The sequence below is a fragment of the Styela clava genome, chromosome 5 (genome assembly GCF_964204865.1).
Source record: "Styela clava chromosome 5, kaStyClav1.hap1.2, whole genome shotgun sequence".
Taxonomy (NCBI): domain Eukaryota; kingdom Metazoa; phylum Chordata; class Ascidiacea; order Stolidobranchia; family Styelidae; genus Styela; species Styela clava.
This window is the reverse complement of record NC_135254.1, coordinates 9,800,815-9,821,187: the sequence shown is the minus strand read 5'-3', so window position 1 is coordinate 9,821,187 and position 20,373 is coordinate 9,800,815. Positions and strand designations below refer to the sequence as shown.

Here is a 20,373-nt window from a genome sequence, read left to right as displayed (position 1 = left end):
GGCTACAAAAACAATAACTAATGCAACAGTCTCTTAAACATGGCGGTAGATATTTTCCTTACCTTTGACCTTAGTAATTGGACACGTTAGTGGACATCAAAGCCCATATATACCTAAGTTGCGCAACAATGGAAATTGCCGCCATTTTCGATCAAAATCGCCTGCGAGGTTACGGCGGTTCTGCGTGATCCGCGGCTAGGCTGGTGCCTTCTGCTATAGAATTAAAGGCCGTTCGGCTCTTAATTGCAGCGGGAATAGCAAAACAGTGCAACTATTCAAGCTATCATCAGATGCAGAGAAGGAGGAAATGGGAAAATAATTGTAGGCGACGTAAAGGCTGGAAATCTGGCCTTGTGTGAGGTTAGTCAAACGAATGGCCTAATGTCAAACTAACACCAGGAAAGATAGGTTGTACACAGTTTTAGGATGATGTCATATTTAATTATTTATGTCACGTTGCCGATTCGACTCATTTAAGTTAGCTCTGACCCCAGGAAAGTTGAGAGTTAAATTAGTAAGATTTTCTAAATGCTGGCTTCAGGTGTCAGGTTAGGGAAACTGTTTTCAAATCTTCCTAAGTAATGCAAAGTCAGAACATTGCATTGAATGTATCAGATTCATTGTCACGATTGTTTAAAGCACTGCGGTAACAAAAATTTATAGTAATTAGCAGCATTATGAGTAGACAATTCGGAGCTTAGTGGAAATAATGATTTTCTGAACTGAATGCGTGTTTCGTTACGTCACTGTCAATTATATTTTGTGTTAAAAATGAGATGCTGAACGCTTGTTATTTCGAAAGTACGTTCATTGTGTAACCTACAACTCATTCCTTTTTCAGACTTATTTTTGAAGAATACCAATTTGATCCGAAGAGTACGGATAAATGGAAAAAATCTAAATAAAAGGGGATGACAATATTCGATGTGCCAAATCCACCAAATAATTCAAATCATCAAGACCTGAATTAACTAAAATATTGACTGAGATGAAGTTTCAAAAAATAACAATAGCCCTACAGTGAGTTGTGAATGCCAAAGTAAACTCTAATTGCCAGCTTGGATGTTTGTAAATCATTTCGTAAACGTTTTAGGTTTGTGTCATAAACTTATAATGTTGGGTCATATAAAAAAGCACAAAAATGTGAAAATTGGGGGGGGGGGATTTCCCTCTAATCGTTTTTTGCGATATGAAACAACATGACACTTTCATTATAGCACGGGGGTGCCATTTTTTGCGTTTTTTTCATCCACTCATATGTAGTCGCCATCGCTTGGCTGACATGGGCAGTCCAGTGCTCGTGATGGAACTAAGATGAGGAAGGTCAGAATAAATATGGGCCTAACCGTCACTTGGTACACATACTGCTGAAGTTTCAATTATTGTACCTTTTTCATGTCTTTGGTATTTATTTGTTAAAATTTTAATTGTTGATCAATCGAATAGCACTTCTTTTCTATGTCTTTCATATAATATTACATATTATTCTTGATCAATTAAATGGTCCATTTCTCGTGTCTTTGTTATTTGATAAGTATTATTTCTTTTTATTGGTTAATCAAATTATTTCCAAATTGATCTGGACTATTAGTTTATTTGTAATGGTTTCATGAATCAGACTGTAACACCAAAGATTTAAATAAAAATGTTCACTATTCCTATGATGATCATTGCTCGCTTTGTTTTGTAGACACGATTCCCAAGTAGTGAATTATTGAATTTTCCTATTGATTGATCCTTTATGTGAGTCAGAAACATTCTCAAAACCCCACCTGCTAAACCTTATTGATAAGTACATTATAAGTATTAACATTTTTGGAGTGCAAGTTCGCAAAAATTCCAAACATATATAAAAAGTTCATGCATTTTTTAAACATTTTCAGATTATGACAAACCTATGAATAGAATTCCTCTTGCCCTTTCCAGTGTGTTACCTTTTTTAATACTGTGTAATGTGTATGTCCACTGAGTTGCACTTTATTTTATTTATTATTTTTCACGTTCAGACACATTCTCATCACATTTATTTTTTTGTCCCTGATCCACTTTGTATATATAGCCAATTTATTTATTTTTTTCTGATTATTATCGTCCAAACCCCATTGAATTTAGTTATCAGTTAAGTATGATTTTCCATCACATCCCCTCATTTTGTTCACAAATTTATTGTAAAAATATTATCGTAATAGTTCAAGTTTTGCCACTAGTCATTTTTCAGTGTTACTATTAATCACTTCAGCGTATATCGCCGGATGAGAACAGGAGGGGCCTAGGTCACATTTTTGAAAAAATTCATTTTTTTCAATATTTTGGGGTTTTGAGCCATGCTCTACAAGGTGGTGGTCTTGAAATCCTGAATTTCTCAATAATAAAAATTTTAGCTGGACTTGGGACTATAATATTTTGTAGAAGTTAAAAACAGAATGGGCCTAAGTCCAGCTAAAAATTTTATTATTGAGAAATTCAGGATTTCAAGACCACCATCTTGTAGACTCTACAAGGTGGTGGTCTTGAAATCCTGAATTTTTCAATAATAAATGTAAATAAATACAATGTAGAGCAGGGCTGGGCAATTATTTTTGCTCGAGGGCCACATTGCAAATCAAAATGCAGTGGCGGGCCGGACTAATTTGAGTCAACCCACATTGCGTTTTTTATTGTATTTTATTACACAATTTATTGAATGAAACAAAATCTAATACAATTGTTATTTTTAATGAGACGTGTGTATGCTCTGCTGCGCCTTAACAAGTCCTTGAATGTCGGGTTCAATGGCAGACGTAGATATTCTCAGCAAATCAGAAAGATGTTCATCGGTGAGAGACGACCGAAATTTCGATTTGGTAAAATTCATTACTGAGAAGGTTTGCTCGCAAATATAAGTGGATCCGAAAAGAACTAGCATCTTTTGAGCATGTCTCCTTATGTTGGGAAAACTTTTTTTATTTAGAGAGGAATAAAAATCCAGAATTTCAGATGATTTAAATTTTTCCTGAAGTAAAGTGTCACACTGCAAATCAATAAGCTCGAGTTGTGCATCCGATGGTATGTTTTCCACGTTACTGGTGAAAGGAGAAGAGACCATACTCATTTTATTTTCAATTAATCGGAAATCTTCAAATCGTCTTAAAAATTCAGCATGCAGTGCATCTAGCATTGTAGAGTACTTTTGAAAATCATTTGCAGATGTGGTAGCTGTGTTGAGTGTGGGAAAATGAGCGAGATTATTGTTCTGTAATTGGCGCGAAAGAAACTGCAATTTCGTTATGAACGATTTTACTAAGCTGTGCATATTATGCACAAACAGTTTTTTACTTTGGAGTTTGCAATTCAACTCATTCAATAGAGCAGTGACATCAACAACAAAAGCAAAATCAGATAACCATTTCTTATCTGAAAGCTGCGGAATATCCTTGTTCTTTGTTTGACAGAATTCTCGAATCTCCTGCTGCAAGTCCCAAACTCGCTTCAGTATTTTGCCTAAACTGAGCCATCTCACAGTTGTATGATATCCTATGTCAGTGTGCTCATTTTCTTGCTCTTCCAACAGGGAAATAAACTGTCTGTGATTTAGTGCTCGAGACCTGACGAAGTTAACTAGTTTTGTAACAACATCAGTGACATGGCTTATTTTTAGCACTGACTTGCACAATACCTGTTGATGTATGATACAATGTCACCCATACATACAAAGGCACCCATCTGTCGTCACTCCCGCCAATTTTTCCCATTTAAGTCCCAACTTATCCATGGATGCATCTACCTCGCTAAAAATATCTGCACCTGTTGTTGTTCCTTTCATTGGTCTTATAGCAGCTATTTCTTCAGTAATTTTGAAATCACAAGTAATTCCACGAACGAAAATAAGCAACTGAGCAGTGTCGCGTACACCACAACTCTCGTCTAACGCTAAAGTGAAGAAGTCAAATTGTTTGACATAATGTAGCAACTGATCTCTTAAATCTCCTGCGATACACTCAACCCTTCTGGTGACAGTTCTTCTCGATAGCGGAACTTGTTTAAAAGCATCTGTTTTATCAGGACAAACAATTGCTGCCGTCTCTACTAAACATTCTTTGACGAACTCCCCTTCAGAAAATGGTTTGCTGTTTTGAGCGATTTTGTGAGCTATTACGAAACTGGCCATGACAGCTGCATCATTAGATGCATGGAGTCGTGTGAAAAAACTTTGCTGTTTTTCGAGCTTTGCTACCATACTCTCCGCTGTTTGCGCCATTTCATTATTGGACACGTAGTGGACATAACGATCGTTTCAATATTATGTTGTTGTTGTTCTTGTTCTTGTTCTTGTTGTTCTTTGACACGTTTTTAAAAAGTCGCTTTTCTCTTCGAATACTGGACCAATTGCTTTGAAATTTTCAGTGGTTAAAGATTAATTTTTTCGCTAGAAGGCTATTACTTTTGTTTATTCTTAAATTTTATATGAATCCTATGAGATATGATATTTCATACAAAATTTCGCGGTATTTATTTTTACTCATGGGAACACTGTTTTACACTTATTTCAAGCGGTTTCGCGATCGATTGTCTTGCTCAGTACTACAGCTACTGTAGGTCGGTACTGGTAAGTTGCCATACAGGTACCGTAACGCAGTGAAATTGAATTATTCCTTCCGCGGTATTACTAATGCTGCAATGCAAGTTTTATAGCCTATCGTATGCGGAACGGAATATCAGACCTACAGGTTCGGTACCGGTACTGGTAGCTCAGTACGTAAGTACGATACTGGTACTGGTGTCTTACCACAATGAAATTACCGTAACTTATTCTTTCACGGTCCTACCAGTGCAGTAATGCAAGCGTTGTAGCACTTGTAGCCTACTGTATTTGTTTATTTTGACGAGAGTCTACTGGAAACAACATAAAATTTGAAAGGGAAGAATTGTTCTGTGATCAATTATCTGTCCTAAAGTGTAAACAACATAAAATTTGCAAGGGAACAACTGTTCTGTGATCAATTACGGTACCGTATATGGCCTACAGTGTACAGGTAAGATGCTGGCTGACTGCTCACCGGTACTGGTAGCTCAGTACGTAAGTACGATACTGGTACTGGTGCCGGTACCGGTGTCTTACCACAATGAAATTACCGTAACTTATTCTTTCACGGTCCTACCAGTGCAGTAATGCAAGCGTTGTAGCACTTGTAGCCTACTATATTTGTTTATTTTGATGAGAGTCTACTGGAAACAACATAAAATTTGAAAGGGAAGAATTGTTCTGTGATCAATTATCTGTCCTAAAGTGTAAACAACATAAAATTTGCAAGGGAACAACTGTTCTGTGATCAATTACCGTATATGGCCTACAGTGTACAGGTAAGATGCTGCCTGACTGCTAACTCAGTACCGCTTGACACGTTTTTAAAAGTCGCTTTTCTCTTCGAATACTGGACCAATTGCTTTGAAATTTTTAGTGGTTAAAGATAAAAATTTTCTCCAGAAGGCTATTACTTTTTTTTCGCTATGACGTCATCAAAATTATGTGACTCTACGTGTCCATATATTTGAGCATAGCTCTCTTGTTACTTAGATTTTTGTATTTTTTGCATGTTTTGTCTCAAAATGCCTTTTTAAATTAAAAACCTTAATAACCGCGACCTTCTCCTTGCAAACCAGACAAACAGCTATCCCATCGACTTCTGTGAATAAATACTTCGCTGTCCAACTTTTGTTAAAAATTCTGCATTCTGTGTCAACTTTTCTTTTCTTGTTTTCGGCTGACATTTTGCAACTTTGTAGATCTAGCACAGGTTTAGAATTGACGCTACAGTTCAAGTTACATAAATAAAAGGATAAACAAAGAATAAAATAAAGCTGGGCGCAATTCAACAGTTTATCTACATACCACTACTTCTACAATATTTGAAACGCTGAGTAGCGCAGAGCTGACTAGCCTAACTGTATCCTTCTTAATTGGGACACGAATCAAAACGCGACTCATCGAAATTACGCGCGCAAAATTCACGCTTCGAATACTCTGCTGTTCAGTAATCACGTGCATAAACAAGCGCTGATCGTTGCGACAAAGATGACTACAGATAGCAGTTGGTACTATGCCATGGTCTAATCCAGTGATTCCCAAAGTGGGCGATATCGCCCCCCGGTGGGCGAAAACGATACAGAGGGGGGGCGAAAAAGTCGAAGGGGGCGATAGGGGGGCGATTTCGCGAAACCTGTTTTTGCTCGGCGCATTGTGCACTTAATTCTGTACTCTGTGTGCATTCGCAGGCTTGAATCACGTGGTCTATTATCACACGCGAAAGGATTGCTGGACTCGTCTCCGCAGTAAGTTACGGTAGTTTGCGTATCCCAGTGGTCGGCAAAATACGGCCGGAGTAAAAAAAATCTGGACCGGGACGATTCACTGAATAGACCTATCCCCGAAAATTCTTCCTATACTTTACCATTTTAAAATTTTCGGTGCTTATTTTAAGAGTTGTTTCGCGAGTTGTTGGCTGTAAAATAGGATATTTGTTTCAAACTATCATTCTAATTCATACCATTCAACAATCTGTTTTTTAAAAGTAACGATGAAGAATTTTAGCCTATAGTCTATCACAGCTATTTCCACACCAATTTTTGATTACTGTATTTAAACTGAAACTCATAGGAAAACAAAGTAATCATTGACTTATATTTAAATTTCCGAAAAACAACTAAAAACTAAGGAATATAATTCAAAAACGCGAAAATGAGGGAATGTTCACGACCACGCCTGAAAGTCTGTCTGAGTGAGTGTGTCTGAGCGGATGCGAAAGGGGGTATTGTTACGTTTATTTTTGCATCTTGCTGATTGGCCAATGTCACGATGTAAACAAGGAAGTATATGCCCGGGGAAAAATCCGAACGGCGGTTTTGACGATGAATTTATTTTTTTATTTATAATCTACGCTCGAGGACTAAACTACATTTTTTACGTAACAGAATTTATCGTGGGACACGTTTAGACTAAATTTTATTATATCCTAAAAAATTCTATTGAACAGCTAGCTACTCTTTTAACGAGCCTACAATTTAATTATAATTAGACAAATGGAAACACGAAGAAAAAAAAGTTGATGCTGAGGACAGGGGTTCAATAGCGCATGCAGTAAATATTCGAATATATTGCAATGCTATAAGGAAATAAAATTCATATTCTATTCGAGAGATTGATTCATCAGTGCGTAATTTTTGTAAGAATGTATCTTCTTGAAGAAAATCGTTATTAAAATTTCACAAATCATGCGAGAATATTCACTTAGATGTTTGGAAGTACATATTTGTGCAAACAATGTTTTTCGAAAATGGAGACATTACAAAGAACAAGCAAAGAATTGGGATCAGTGATGCCCATTTAGAAAATCTTCCCATCTTGGCGTCGTAAAGCTATCAAGCGTGATGCAGCAACAAGACAGTGTCACATTAAATGTCATTGTAATTTTTTAATAAGGCGACTGAGTTGAGTTCACGAATTGTCGCAGTTTTCGCGCGCTGTTCCGTTTTTAACTTTTAAAAAATATATGCGACCCGCAAAAGACTAGCAACCCTAAATTTTGTCTCACGAGCGACATGAAGTTTGCCGACCCCTGGGCCGTAGTCGATAGTCGGTCACAGTTTCTTCCACATCCGAGTCCGTGAATCCAAAAACAAATAGCTGAAAAATTATATGGACTGGTGATTGGACTTGAGGCCGTGGTAGAATGAGGAATTGGGGTTGAATTTTAGCGGAGTATTTTGGTGCAGGTCATCAGGCTGTAGGAATGAATGAGATGTACGAAAATCATTATTATAACTTTGGGAAAATGAACTTTGATTTCATTAATTTAATGTGGAATGAGGTAAATTTTGAGAGTGAAATGCTATAAGGCAAGAGTACACGACGGTTTTTGAGGAGGTAGAACCTTGGATTCTTTCATTTCCGACCTATATTAGGTGAGGAAAAGGGGTTTTGAGCCGTGCTACTATTGCTATTAAAACAACGAAATCACCTTTCCATCAGTAAACTGGGTAATTCGGATATATATAATAAAAAACTCGCTGAAGAACACCATGCTCATCCATATCATTAAAAAACACTATAAACTATGATTTGTCTTCTTATTCGGTCTCTAATATATTCGTTTTTGACTTTACATTTTTTTGTAGTGCCGGAGGGCGATGAAGTTGCATAAAGTACTGTAGGGGGGCGATGGTCAAAAAAGTTTGGGAACCACTGGTCTAATCTAAAATACACAAAGCTACCAAAACGCTTATTTCTATTACATTAATGAAATTTGCCCTCAAAGTATATTTTATATGTAAATAAAAAATGTAAGTGTCTTAATTTAGAAATCTGCTCGCGGGCCGGAGCTTGCCCAGGCCTGATGTAGAGCATGGCTCAAAACATCAAAATATTGAAAAAAGATAGTCCTAAGTTCCAATATGATGGGCATGAGAAATTAAATGTCCGAAACTTGCATCCCTAAAAATTTGTTCAGTGCAACTTAGGCCTAAGTCACCTTGTTTTACCTTTCATCCCATACAAAAAATTTCAGAAATTGTTGAGAACAGAATGGGCCAAAAAGCTTTATAGGGGTAAAAAGCAGGAAGGAATTGAAGCTGAAGTGCCAAAAAATATTGATTACAAAGATATTCTCATGCACATCAAAATAACCAGAGCTCAGGTCTTTACTGAGTGTGATAAATAGCTAGATATTCAAAAATGAAAAAAATCCAAATTGTTTTTTGCTTATTTCTCAAAATTGTGGTTGTGGCTATTTTATTGATGACTGTATTTTTTGGTTGACAAAATAATAAAATATTTCTCTCATTGTACTACCATGTGTAAGGACGTTTACAATTCAGTTATGCAGCTGGAGTGTCTAAAAAGGGCGAATTTCTAATGTAAAATTGACATCAATATTTAGCTACAGTCCCATTTGACGTCGCCTTCACTGTCGAAAAATTTAGTTCGTTTTAGTCATTTAGGCCTGTTGTACTGTGAAACTGTGTTTGTCTACTATCCTAATGGGAAAATCAACATGGAGGTTTTGTTGCGCCATCAGGACGCCTTGGTTGTCAGCAAATTCCGGGACGCCAGACGTCAAATTCGGGATTGTCCCGGCTATTCCCGGGACGGTTGGTAGCCCTAGCATAATCAGGTCTCGAAGAGTTTTAGATTTTGCCTACTTTCCCGAAGGCTATATGTGTGTGTGTTGACTTGCATTGCCTATATATTTGTTTTAGTGTTACGGAAAATCGAAATAAACTTTACTTTACTAACTGTGCGTTGCGTCTATATTATGTTTATTACCGAGCGGCGTGGGTTCTTAATGTAAGTGCCCCGTATTGGGTTCGATACTGATTGAGACATCCTATCGGATTTCTGCGCCCTCGGAATATACCTACTGATTTAAATCTGCCCCAATAGCCTTTTAAAACTACTAAAATTAGGCTTGTTTGCGTTACACTACTCGAGCCGAATGATCGAAAATGGCGTCCATATGACGCCATAATGGGACAAGTTAGTTGCACGGGGTTGGTGGACATAACGATCGTTTTGGTATTTTTGGACACGTTAGTGGACATAACGATCGTTTTGGTATTTTTGTTGTTCTTGTTCTTATTTGTCTTCTTCTTGGTATCGTTATGAAAAAATCGCTTTTCTCGTTGATTACTGGACCAATTGCTTTGAAATTTTCAGTGAGTAAAGATTATATTTTTCCCCAGAAGGCTATTACTTTTATTTATTCTTAAATAATGAATATGAATCCTATGAGATATGATATTTCATACAAAATTTCGCGGTATTTATTTTTACTCATGGGAACACTGTTTTACACTTATTTCAAGCGGTTTCGCGATCGATTGTCTTGCTCAGTACTACAGCTACTGTAGGTCGGTACTGGTAAGTTGCCATACCGGTACCGTAACGCAGTGAAATTGACTTATTCCTTCCGCGGTATTACTAATGCTGCAATGCAAGTTTTATAGCCTATCGTATGCGGAACGGAATATCAGACCTACAGGTTCGGTACCGGTACTGGTAGCTCAGTACGTAAGTACGATACTGGTACTGGTGCCGGTACCGGTGTCTTACCACAATGAAATTACCGTAACTTATTCTTTCACGGTCCTACCAGTGCAGTAATGCAAGCGTTGTAGCACTTGTAGCCTACTATATTTGTTTATTTTGATGAGAGTCTACTGGAAACAACATAAAATTTGAAAGGGAAGAATTGTTCTGTGATCAATTATCTGTCCTAAAGTGTGAACAACATAAAATTTGCAAGGGAACAACTGTTCTGTGATCAATTACCGTATATGGCCTACAGTGTACAGGTAAGATGCTGGCTGACTGCTAACCGGTACTGGTAGCTCAGTACGTAAGTACGATACTGGTACCGGTACCGGTGTCTTACCACAATGAAATTACCGTAACTTATTCTTCCACGGTCCTACCAGTGCAGTAATGCAAGCGTTGTAGCACTTGTAGCCTACTATATTTGTTTATTTAGATGAGAGTCTACTGGAAACAACATAAAATTTGAAAGGGAAGAATTGTTCTGTTATCAATTATCTGTCCTAAAGTGTAAACAACATAAAATTTGCAAGGGAACAACTGTTCTGTGATCAATTACCGTATATGGCCACAGTGTACAGGTAAGATGCTGGCTGACTGCTAACTCAGTACCGCACCTACGTTAGGTACCGGTACCGCCGTGAATTCAGCTCTCATCTCTTTGTTGGACACGTAGTGGACATAACGATCGTTTCAATATTATGTTGTTGTTGTTGTTCTTGTTCTTTGACACGTTTTTAAAAAGTCGCTCCTCTCCAATTGCTTTGAAATTTTCAGTGGTTAAAGATAAAAAATTTCTCCAGAAGGCTATTACTTTTTTTTTCGCTATGACGTCATCAAAATTATGTGACTCTACGTGTTCATATATTTGAGCATAGCTCTCTTGTTAGTTGAACGGGTTGAAATATTTGCCTAACCAAATGTCATTGGCCTAACTAAGCCCTTGTTTTTCGTATAAGTATATAAGTTTATTTTGACTCCATAATCAGCATAACATTAAAATGATTAATAAGGACAAATGAATAAAAACTGATTATAAAATCAGAAGAGCAACCTTGTGTATTTCCGGGTTCTTCTATCCTTGCAGCCAGAACAAATTCACCTGTATACTTTGGCACCGACAGACATTTGTCTCTAGTGCAGCGGTAGGCCTACTCAACCAGTAGGCCATGCCTAACGACTAACATACCCCCACTTCCGAACCACAGAAACATTTTTAGGTGGGTCACAAACCTTTTAAACACTGCTCTAGAGATAAATTTTGAGTGAAGTAGCACTTAATGATGCTGACGTTTTTGCTTCTGATTAAAGGTGAAGTGTCTATCTTTACGACAAGATTTTGATTTTTCGTAGTGTTTCCATTGCATAAGTGAGTAAATGGGTCGCAGATATTTTTTGCAACCAAGTTCTACATTTTGGGGCAGGTTCGATACGTTTTTACAGCAAATTCTGGTAATGATCTTATCCCCTGAGCCGGATCGTGGCCTTTGAAAGTTCTAAGCACTTAATACCGTGGAGCCCTATATATAAATAATAATAATAGGAATGTAACGAGTTCTCCGCATTATCTGAAATTGAAACAGTGAATTTCATTATTCGTTACTGACTGAAGGCCAAACTATGATTAATTTATATTTATATGAACTGAAAACCAACGAATATAGAGTTCAAAAATGCGAAAACGCGGTAATGTTTACGACCACGCCTGAAAATCTGTCTGAGTGAGAAAAGTGTCTGAGCGGAAGCGAAAAGGGGTGTTGTTACGTCACGTTTTGCGTTTTGCGGATTGGCCAATGTCACGAAGTAAACAAGGAAGTCGATGCTCGGGGAAAAGTCCATTGAATACTGGGCTATGGAAATTTCTGTGGTGTCACCTTCGCCTTGGTGTCCTAAGCTTAATCTGCTCAATAGTTGATTTACCCCTGGCTATTACATCCTCGCATTATTAAACATCTACAAATTTGTCAGCATAATAGAGCAAAACTAAATAAAGTTAGTCTTGCGTTGTAACCCAATCTAATACCTTTAGCAAATTCGGATATTAACAGTATCGTAGTTACGGTGAAATACTATTTAGACGTTAAACGACTGACGCCTTTTGACAGTATTGATGTTACGGTGAAATGCTGTTTGAACGTTCAACGACTGACGCTTTTTAACTGTATTGAAGTTGCTATTTGCTGTATTGGAAATGCTATTTAAACTGCTCCCTTTGTATTGTAGCATGTTTAAGACATCAATACATGTAGCGCAATGTTCCCTCTAATTTTTGTAATATGTATGCGCTGAAATTTTGGTGTGTGCGCACTTTTTTGGAAATGACTAATATTTGTGCAAAAACCAATGAAAAAATTTTGGCGTTCTAAGATGGGCCGACAACAAACTTTCTCAACCTGCCAACCGAGAACATTGTAACATTACATCGAAATACGTCTGTGCGCAGTAAATCTATGCGTGTGCGTAGCCTCTGGAAGCTGTGTGCGCGGCCTCTGGAAGCTGTGTGCGCGCGCACACGCGCACACCTTAGAGGGAACACTGCATGTAGGTATGTTTGTGTTTTCGGACCTGTGTATGCAATGTCTTTGTAAGATCCAGAGTTAGACAAAAATGTCCAAAGGGGGGATATATATATACTTTGGTGTAGATGTCTGTAGGTCTATGGATGCAAAAGTGAGCTGGTGCAATTGTCCGGGGGTGCAAACTTTTGAACTAAATAAGAGTAGGCCAATAGCGTTCTAGCGACTACAGCAATTGTATACCAAAGAAAATTATAGAGCAATTGAACCAGCAGTTAAAAAGAAAAGCGAAGGGACATGCAAAAAATATTCGAGGTTGCGTCGCATAATTGAAACGACTTGCTGGGCCGATAAAACCGATGTGCAAGAGAACTGCCACAACCTTCCACTAGGAACAACAGTAATGGCCATGAATAATCGCAACAACAAGAAACGTTGGGATAAAATTGGAAACATCGTCCAGTCCTTGACAAACCACCAGTGTAAAGTCATTGGTCGCAGTATCATCCGAAACTGACAACTTCAATGCCATTACATTGGCGCTTCTCACTCAAAATAACGACATGTATTACACTCGGTGTGTCAACACTTCTGCGTCTACATCTGCCTCACTGCAACCCTCTCCCAACCTCGCTACCGTTACCCATCACATCCCACTGTGCCTAGACCTACCACTCCTCAACCATCGACCAAATCGGGGTGAAGAAAAGTAGGAACAAGACTCAGAACAATCAATAAAATCATTACGAACAAATTTTCATGAATCTTGTTTCAATTTCAAAGAATTTATTACATACGAGAGAGATGTAGATATACTTCATTACATCATTTTTCTGTGTAGTAATTTTAATCTTTATTTATGTTTTTGACAGTTGCTCAAATACTTTAATTCATTAATTCAGCGATCGTAAAAGGGTTAGGGTGAGATGAAATTAAACTATGCCGTGAACCAAGAATCGGAAAATTTACTAAGTTTTTCCGGACATGCCAACGTAAAAGATAAAACCATGACAACGTAGGAAGCGCTATTCAGGCAGACATTTGGTGATGCGTGTATCTCTCTACTTACTCTTAAATCAGCGTAGCACGACAACGCACAAGCTTGGGACAATTAATTCCTAGAAGTGCGTCGACTGAAGATACTGGTTTTCGAAATTCGAAATATCTAGAAGTTTATCAGTTAGGTGCAGGTCGTAAAAAGTCACTACTGGAACGCTATCTGTTCAGAATAGACTTATCTCTAAATAAAGAGGAATAAATATATAGAATTTGTGAAATAGAAGTTCCATTATCAAAGCCGGTTTCAAATATCGAAAAATTTATATGCAGAAATTTTTAGCATGCTTCATTCTTCAGAGATTTAGATTGGCATTCAAATCATACAACGTTCGAACATTTATCACGAAGGTTGTAGGACACATGGACGATAAAACAAAGCAATAACATTCATGAGTGTTTATCACCTTATTTTAAAGGTCATTAATCTAATATTAATGTTTCATCTTTTTAAAATTAATTGGAGATATTATTGATGGCAATTGTCAGGGACAAAATTTTGGAAATAGGCAAACACAGGAAAGACGCAACTTTATTTACTGGCAAGTGTTTTTCAATGCAAAACAGTAAAAACTGTATTTTACTATTAAATGTTATAAATCGTTCTAAAGTAAACGGTCGTTATTGCTTCAATTCAACTCGCTTACGCTTACGACGATTCAGACTTCTTGAATAAACCTTATATCTAAAGTAGGCTTTTCGTAAAGACTGAATACGTCACTAAACTCCATTGTACGTGTGTATGTCTCACAATAATATCTGAGTAAACATATGGAAAAGTGTACGCGTCGAGATATAACACGAGAAGGTAGTAGTATAAGTATAAAAACGTATTATATGATTGCCTTTGTATTGTTAGTACACTGATTTTGAATAGAGCGGTTTGGTAAACTGGTGATTAAAGTTTATTAATTTGGTGTTTGTAGAATATAGTATAGATAGCGTGTTGTGTATAGTGTTAGAATACAAGATAAGCGTCTTATGACATAGGATATCATGGAGCGGGAAGAACTTTTACTTCATGGAAAATCGAAGATAGGAACTTTAAATTTTCATGATGACGACGACGATGTTGAGGTATATCACGTAATTTATCTCTTTCCTTTCTTATTTCTAGTGAGTTATATGCGCCGTTTTTTAATTCATTTTCACTTTGTGGATTTTTGGGGTTTTCAGCACTCACGTATATTTGCCACGACTACATGGTTTGTTGATATAAAAGTAGTAGATGGTGGTTTGAAAAATATTTTAGTTATGATTCATCCTGCATTATTATTTCAGCTCTTCAGTCACAGAAGAACAACAAACCAGAGACGTATGTTAGAATGCTGTACGAGTCTTCTGGTTTTTCTGTGTTTAACACTGCTCGCCACTAGCATCATTTTCGGGGTATTTTTTTGATATTTATATCTCGATAATAAACACTCATTATCGCACCAACGAAATGTAATGACTAAGTATTGAACATCCTTGATATATGAAAATCAAGGTTAACTTGGACAAAAATAAATAGAATCAAAGAAAATATCTAATATGATAATTAGTGTCGAGTCGATAGCAGGATATTATTGAGATTTCTATTTCGCGTAATGAGTTACATTAAACACACTCAGTACTTCACGCTTGGCAGGAAGTGTATGGATTCGTTGAGCGGAAAAATATCTTCAGCGGCATTGAAGCATATAAATACAGACTGAGAATCGCTTTATGTGTTTTGATCAATTGGCCGCTTTTTAAAGAATCCCGATAAAAAAATTCGATGTCGATGATATTATGTTTCGGTGGAATAAAAAATTTGGACTCCGTGAATCTGGATGTATCTCATTTCATCCATAGTTTCATAAACCAATTCTCGGCTGATATTATTTGAATTGATAAGTGAAAAATAACTAGGAAGTCTACCAAATTTATGGCTATTTTTTATTTGAACTTCGGTTAGACTTCTGTTTGCACAAAAGGTTACCCATTTTGAAAATTTATTTCTAGGTCCGGTATTTGAGCGTTAAACATTCATTATATGTACTGGAACAAGAACATTCTCAGCAACAGCAAGTAAAACCAATAGAGCATTCTTCTTCGACTGATAGCGATGATGACGTAATTCAGCAGTTGGTAGGTAATTTTATTCCCCATAAAAGGCAGTTACAAAACACATAACAATTTAGTTGAGACAAAAAAAGTGATCAGAAAATGTTTCAAGGAAAACGCCAAGTATGCCACCAGAACAAATTTACTAATGTGCAAAGCCCAGGCCTCAGCTTTCAATATTATCATATCATTTAGTTTTACTCCGTTTTAAATTTTCAACGCATGTTTCTCAGTTTGACCGGTTTAAAAAATTTAAGGTTGAAATTTGTTTCATTTTTAATATGATTATTTATTCTTGTTACAAAGATTCCCTTTAAAATGAATTGTCTGAATTTGAAAAGATTGATGTCACTTTTCCTGTTGTAATGACGTTATATACCACCTTGGGCTTCTTAAATTGTAATCAAATTCAAGTTATTATTCATTAAACGTGCGTGATTAGCACATTTATCTTGTCTGTAACTAAATATCGTATCTTACGAAAAATTTGTAAATATATTTGTGAATCCATAACAAATTTTAGGACAGCATTATGACGTCACTTTCGGTAAGAATTTTACAAATGATTTTGCCTGGGGCCCCTCATATGTCCCATATACCGGATTATTAAAATTGATCATTTTGGTTAAAATTACATTTTTAAAGATTGTGTGCCGTTGAAAAGTCTAGCTAGATTGAAGCATTAAGATTAAAAATATTGGGCACACATAAAAATTGTAGCCCTTGTATGAAAGTGACATTAAATATGCGTTTAAAATTGTTATAATCGAAACATTTGGTATTTACAAAGATTTCATGTTAGGCAAATCGACAATACAGAAATATTTTAAGCTTCATAAAAATTGTGCTAAATCGCATTTACAACGATACCAATACTGTTTCCTTGATTTTATTGTATCGTTTTTCACAGCAAAATCGCATTTCCGATCTTGAAAGCAAACTTGCGAACTGTAGGAATGAAATTCAAAATCATGAAACATCTGAGATAAATGGGAAGACGTCTTCCATAGGAAATACGCCAGCAGCCCAGCGACTTGGCGATGACGGAAATCAAAAACCTTGCCTTCCACAAAATAATGAAGGGAACTCTGCATCGTTTCTTAAAGTTCATAGGTAATATATAAAGTTAGAATGATATTACATCCCCATATTTAGGATTCCAAAAAAGTAATAGAGCGCAAGCGTTTAACTAACTTACAGGTGAGAGCGTTTTACTTTGATGAATGGGAAAACCTATATGTTATAACTGTGTTACTATACACGAGTAACATCTTTCCAGTGTATCCAGGTACTGCATTTAGCGTGATACATATATCATCCAGTGGCGGGATTCAAATTTTTTGTCAGCCGGTTCCATTACAAAAGTCATATTTTTCGGCCGGTTCTGTTACATGTTTTTTTTAGTAATGCTAACCGGTTCGCTGATCTCAATAAATTCCGTGAGACGGTTCTATAGAACCGGTGCAAACCAGTGCCAATGCCCCCATTTTCGGTACTCCTGAAGTAGCGTACCAAGATGGCCGACACCGGAACGTATTATGTGTACCAAGTAAGGGTTAAGCCATAATTTTATTCCAATTTTCCTTATTTTAGTTCTATCACGAGTTCGGGGACTAGCCAAGTGACTCTCACGTAGTATTTGTACCGGAAATTATGACCTAACCCTAACCTGGTACACATACTACGTTCCGGTGTCCGCGATCTTGGTACGCATACTTCAGGAAAAACCAATTTTCACGTAATGTTGTAAAATTGATTTTGATGTATATCTCAATAATATTTCACAGTAGGGGCAGCGAAAATGACTTGCAGCTCTTGATTCACATGGAATTTGACACGGCAAATTACGACAGTTTACTAAATATCAATTGAAATAATTGAAATATCAAATAGACTAGAGATTGTGGGGAAAATAGGCAATATGAATGCGTTATAGCACTTTTAAAATGTCAAAATTGAATGATAGAGCTCAGATGTAAATTACTATCTTTTGTTGTATATTATTTAAGTAATAATAACGAGTACAACCAATCACAATTTAATATTATACCAATATAAGGCAAATATTATTAGAATCATTAATATTAAAAAAATACCACAGCTTGCCGAAACGCTGTTTGCTAAATTTAAATGGCTGTCTTCATTTCGGTTGAGGCTGAGCTAAATCCCAAACCCATCACTTTGTATTACTTTATATTACCTAATACAATACAAGGAAACTAGGTTACAGGCTTACAGCCTTTGAATGTTTCCAATGTTATAAACTAGAGATGTACCGATGTATCGGTATCGGGTATCGGTATTGGCAATATCGGCCATTTTTTCGGTATCGGCCATGTATCGGTATCGGTTAGATTAAGGCCGATATTTCCGATATATTTACCTTTTTGATATGGTCCAGAATGTTTTAAAAGATAAGTTGGAATACTACTTTTTAATTTATTTTTTGTCTGGAGAGATCGTGAGCTATGAGCCATACATGTCCCTACCCCCGCGAGAGAATATGATTCACGTATTTTTAGCTATTTTCGCTGTCAAATTTTTATATTGACATTTTTAATATTACATAGTAATTATGAAGAAATATATCAACACGGCACATAACAAAAAGCAATTAGGCGCCCAGTTTTAAATCATACAGTGGAATTGGGGTCCTTATTAACGGCACATGGACTTTTGGCACGGGTATAAATTCTGACTGTTTGTCGTCAAGTACGAGTGTCATTTAGTCCGACGACATCGATAAACTAAATTCCGACACAATTATCCCTCTACGCAGATATTAATTTTTGTTTAACAACACAATTTCTTTATAGATATATTGACATGACCGCCTAGCCCTAGAGGGCCTAGAGTCCTAGACTGTCTCAAATATATGATAGCAATTGTATAATAATATAAAATAGTAAAGTAAAAAAACATCCTCGACGGTTATAGGTAGGCCTTCTTTTGGTCGGTGCTGATTGATATTCTTTCATGTTGGCTTTGACTTATTGCGTCGACGATTACGATTAGCCACGAAATAAAATATTTGAAAAATGCTTTTAATTTGAACGTAGGACGGCGGCTCTAGAATGTGTGGGTGATATTCGATATTCTCTTAAACACGAATAACGATATTCGAAGGTCGCGATATTAACATTAAATTCAAATTGGACATCCCGGCTTATGGGTTTTCTAATTGAACACCGAGATTACTAGCGTTACTGTACAGTGTATGTTAATCAGTTGAAGCAAACACCAAACATTAATTTCATATTATGTGATATATCATTTTTCGATCTGAAATAATGTGTACTATGAACAACGCTCAAAGACCATTGTTTTAACCCGTCTGCCCTACACAGCACACCTAATTAAGTAATATTTACATAGTATCGGTATCGGAATATCGGCCTTTTTGTAGTATCGGCGTATCGGTATCGGTATCGGCTTTTTTAGCTGGTATCGGATCGGTATCGGTATCGGCGACAAAAGTGGTATCGGTACATCTCTATTATAAACCCGCAGAACGAGAGAATGATATGCTGCTTTAAAAGGGCGGAAATAGCCATGTGAGGGCTCGACAAGATTAGACTTGCAACATATATATCCGGACAATTGTGTTTTCCATTCACTGAGAAAAAATCCCTACTATATTGGGCAATACTTGAAATTACAACACGTGTGGCATTAACACACTCCATGAAATTTATTTAAGGGTTAACTTTAAGGGTTTTCAAAATGTTTTTCAACTCGTTTGGTTGGTAATAATATATATATACATATATATATATATATATAGGTTTGATTATTGATAGGTTGATTTTGTCCGTGAGCCATGTGTCAAGACTATCAGTTTTTCTACTAGACCAATAATCAAGGACTTCAATAAAGAAGAATAAGTTATTTAACTCGACTTCAGAGAGGGTATATTTTAACATCGGCACAATCCAGCTTTTGGGATACGCAATCGGGCGATCGCTGGGCATTTCAATTTCACTTTTTCTATCACTCTCGAAACGGTACTCATGAAGTATGCGTTTCAAAGACGGCGGACATCGAAACGTATAGTATGAGTACCAGCTTAGGCCATAATTTTATTCCAATTTTCATATTTTGGTTCTATTACGAGTTTCTCCCGTAGTATTTGTACCTAAATTACGCCATCTTGGTATGCATACCCTCGAAAAAATTATAGCAAGAAAACGTTCTTGGTATACTATAATCTTCATTTGCAAATCTCTTCTGCCCAGCTATTTTTATAGAAACATATATTAATAATTTAACCTAAGTTGATGAAGTTAATTTCATTGTACAGATATGGTCTACTGTTACCTATCATGACAGTGTTGCAGCAGTATTGGATGACAACAACAACAAGATGATATTGACAAACGTCGATTATGTTTTTCCATCGTAGAATAGGCCTCGTCGCCTTGTTATCATATTTCTTTTATATTTTTACTAGTTCATACCTTGTATTGCATGCTTATAGCAAAAAATAAAGAGTCAGGCCCATATTGTTCGCTCCTCTTTGTTAGGCTTTATTGTAGGTTGAATAGGTATGGCAGAATCAAAGAAGATGAGTCAATTCCCTAAATTATTATTAATCAAAGAACCAAGTATCGAACAAAGTACTAGAACCTGGTTCCCTGATTGGCGATA

At 36.6% G+C, this 20,373-nt stretch overlaps 2 protein-coding genes across 2 annotated transcripts; one reads left to right on the top strand and one right to left on the bottom strand.

Annotated features, from left to right (window-relative positions):
- Positions 1–2,713: 2,713 nt before the first annotated feature.
- Positions 2,714–4,237, bottom strand: LOC144422849 (general transcription factor II-I repeat domain-containing protein 2A-like). Its single transcript, XM_078112734.1, has 2 exons — positions 3,764–4,237; positions 2,714–3,655 (listed from the first exon to the last, which is right to left on the bottom strand). The coding sequence occupies exons 1-2, from the start codon at positions 4,235–4,237 to the stop codon at positions 2,714–2,716; spliced, it is 1,416 nt and encodes a 471-aa protein (XP_077968860.1).
- Positions 4,238–14,536: 10,299 nt separating this feature from the next.
- Positions 14,537–20,228, top strand: LOC120343824 (uncharacterized). Its single transcript, XM_039412845.2, has 5 exons — positions 14,537–14,715; positions 14,920–15,027; positions 15,625–15,750; positions 16,637–16,839; positions 20,027–20,228. The coding sequence occupies exons 1-5, from the start codon at positions 14,635–14,637 to the stop codon at positions 20,091–20,093; spliced, it is 585 nt and encodes a 194-aa protein (XP_039268779.2). The 5' UTR covers positions 14,537–14,634; the 3' UTR covers positions 20,094–20,228.
- Positions 20,229–20,373: the final 145 nt, after the last annotated feature.

Excerpts from the sequence above, each read along its gene's own strand:
- LOC144422849 (XM_078112734.1), bottom strand. The coding sequence starts at position 4,237 with ATGGCGCAAACAGCGGAGAGTATGGTAGCAAAGCTCGAAAAACAGCAA. Across the intron at positions 3,656-3,763 it reads GTGCAGATATTTTTAGCGAG|GTATTGTGCAAGTCAGTGCT; the intron begins GTAGATGCATCC and ends ATACATCAACAG.
- LOC120343824 (XM_039412845.2), top strand. The coding sequence starts at position 14,635 with ATGGAGCGGGAAGAACTTTTACTTCATGGAAAATCGAAGATAGGAACT. Across the intron at positions 14,716-14,919 it reads ATGACGACGACGATGTTGAG|CTCTTCAGTCACAGAAGAAC; the intron begins GTATATCACGTA and ends TTATTATTTCAG. Across the intron at positions 15,028-15,624 it reads CCACTAGCATCATTTTCGGG|GTCCGGTATTTGAGCGTTAA; the intron begins GTATTTTTTTGA and ends ATTTATTTCTAG.